At 39.5% G+C, this 2,360-nt stretch overlaps 1 protein-coding gene across 1 annotated transcript in view; it reads left to right on the top strand.

Moving 5' to 3' along the window:
* Nucleotides 1-2,360, top strand: part of Eea1 (early endosome antigen 1) — a 191,134-nt gene that overhangs the window by 161,517 nt on the left and 27,257 nt on the right. The window contains exon 16 of the mRNA XM_012515041.2: nucleotides 903-1,058. Within this exon, the coding sequence (XP_012370495.1) occupies nucleotides 903-1,058 (156 nt within the window). The remainder of the gene's footprint in view (nucleotides 1-902; nucleotides 1,059-2,360) is intronic.

The raw sequence follows: 2,360 nt of genomic DNA, 5'->3' as shown, positions 1-2,360 counted from the left end.
CACGCACGCACACGTTTAAAAGTGATGCACTAAAAAATGACAGCATGAATAAGATGGAAATTTATGTAGTAGAATATTGTATTTTCGAAAAATCTGAAGATTTTATGATGCATAAAAGCAAAGGTTAAAGTAGCAAATAAAGTGAAATCCTATTTTTATTTTGGAAGTCCCCCAAAGTAGAAATTGGCAGATAGAAAATACATAACCTGAAGATAAGTTATCAAAATATTGCTGTGGCTGTTCATGGATGGTGGGTTTACTAGTAATTTTTATTCTGTTCATTGTGTGCAATAGTATTTTTCAAATGAATTGAACAAATATGAAAGGTATGATCACTGCAGTGTTGTAAAAATACTATTTTTATTGTTTTTGGTACCAAGAATCGAATTCAGGACCTTGCATTTACCAGACAGGTGCTGTACTGCTGAGCTGTATCCCTGGCCCTAAAATACTATTTTTAAATGGTGTTTGAACATTTGAAACATTTAGCTGCAGTGGAAAAATTATCATTAAACTCCTTAATAGTCTTACATTTTGACTCCTAAAATAACTTCAGAAAAACAAAAAAAAGTTGTTTAACTGGGCTGGGGATGTCATGAAGTAGAGTGCTTGCCTCACAACATTTGGCCTGGATTTACTACCTGCCGCTGCAGACAGCCACAGCCGTTACCTAAGTGCCGTACCCAGAGAGTTGGTATTGCGCCCCACCTGGGTAACGCTTCAGTTCCGGTCTTGTGTCCTGGTAGGTAAGGGCGGCCTCTGCCATGGTGAAGTTACTCAAGGTCTTATTACACATACTAAAAAGAAATTGTGGAGTTTTCAATTTTACTCTGACTAAACATTTGAAAACTACAATATAGTAAACCTTATCAAAGTTTTTTTCAATTGTGTTTTTTCTGTAGGAGTTAAATAAAATCATTACACAGTTGGATCAGGTCACTGCAAAGTTACAAGATAAGCAGGAGCATTGCAGTCAGTTGGAGAGTCATCTGAAGGAGTATAAAGAGAAACACCTTTCTTTAGAACAAAAAATGGAAGCACTACAAGGTCAAGTTAAGGTTTGTATAAAAGTCACATTTAGACCGATGTGGTGGATGCAAAAAAAAAAAAAAGTCACATTTAGACATTTTCTATTCATGGCCTTGGAAATTGTGACTGAAAATCTGCATGAAATCGTATTTTTAATTAACAGAGATCAAGTTGTGGTATAAAACTTCAAAGAATTTTTCTCTTTTCATCTTAATTTTGAAATCCATCTTTGTTTTTAACTGCATCAGTGAGTGTCTTTTGTAAAATGCCAGCTAGCATGTATCCTCCCATGGAGGATTTCCAGGAACAACCAACCAGACAATTATAAAGGATTTACTTATTTTTTACTGTTGTAACTCTCTTCTATTCTTTCTGTTTCTCCATCTCATTCCAATGTAATATTTCAGATATGGTAAGCGTAAAAAATTGTACATTTATACCCTTCTGATTTAAAACATTTTGGGCCATGGTAAACTGAATCTTACTTTATCATAACTCCAGATGATGTTCTTTTACTACAGATATGAAATCATTAGGCCGGTGATGGCGAACCTTTTAGAGCTTTCAGCGCCACAAGCCCCCTCTGAGGCGTGCACGCAGGTTTGCTGCCGCTGGATCAGCACCCCTGTCTCAGTGCCTCCTCCCTGCTGGGCCTCGTGCCCAACCCTCAGCTTACAGCAGGAGAGGCTGGTTTAGGTCACGGCTTTAGTGCCTGGCATAACAGCTTGGCAGAGGAGAAGGTGCTCAGCTAGTCACGTGGGGCAGCAGAGAGAGGAGAGACTTGCCCTTCTGGTGACAAGTGACCTTCTGCCAAGCAGGCCCCGCTCACCTCCTAACAGCACCTTCGGACAGGAACTTATCAGTGGATGAAGTTACTGATGAGTAAAGCAGCCTCCAAACCCATCACTGCCCACAGGAGAATTCTGGGGAGCATTTCAGCTCTAGACCGTAGTAGTCCTAGGGGAAGACCTGACTTGAGTCTGTTGTGCTTTAATTGCAACTACTCTCCGTTCCACAGCCAGATGAAGCGTGGGTACCTGGACCCCTGAGCCCCGGGTAGGTGTGCATGTACAGCCAGACCATTGCAGCAGGACAAAGAGGGACCTCACAGTCTTGTTTGTGGTTGCAGTTATGGCTGACATAATAGTGATGGCAAAGTAGGCGTGGCTGAAGCAATGGAGTACTGCTTTAATGGAGAAATGGCCATTGAGATTTAGGGCAGACTTATTAAAAATAATTGGTATTTATAACCGAGAGTGACTATAATGAATATTAGTTCTTTTGCTTTTTATAATTACTAATTTAAAAATGTTCTGTATATTTAATTTTTT

Source organism: Octodon degus, unplaced genomic scaffold (genome assembly GCF_000260255.1).
Source record: "Octodon degus isolate 3935 unplaced genomic scaffold, OctDeg1.0 scaffold00004, whole genome shotgun sequence".
In the NCBI taxonomy this organism is placed as follows: domain Eukaryota; kingdom Metazoa; phylum Chordata; class Mammalia; order Rodentia; family Octodontidae; genus Octodon; species Octodon degus.
Note: the sequence above shows the minus strand (reverse complement) of the source record. Positions and strands in the feature narration are given on the sequence as shown.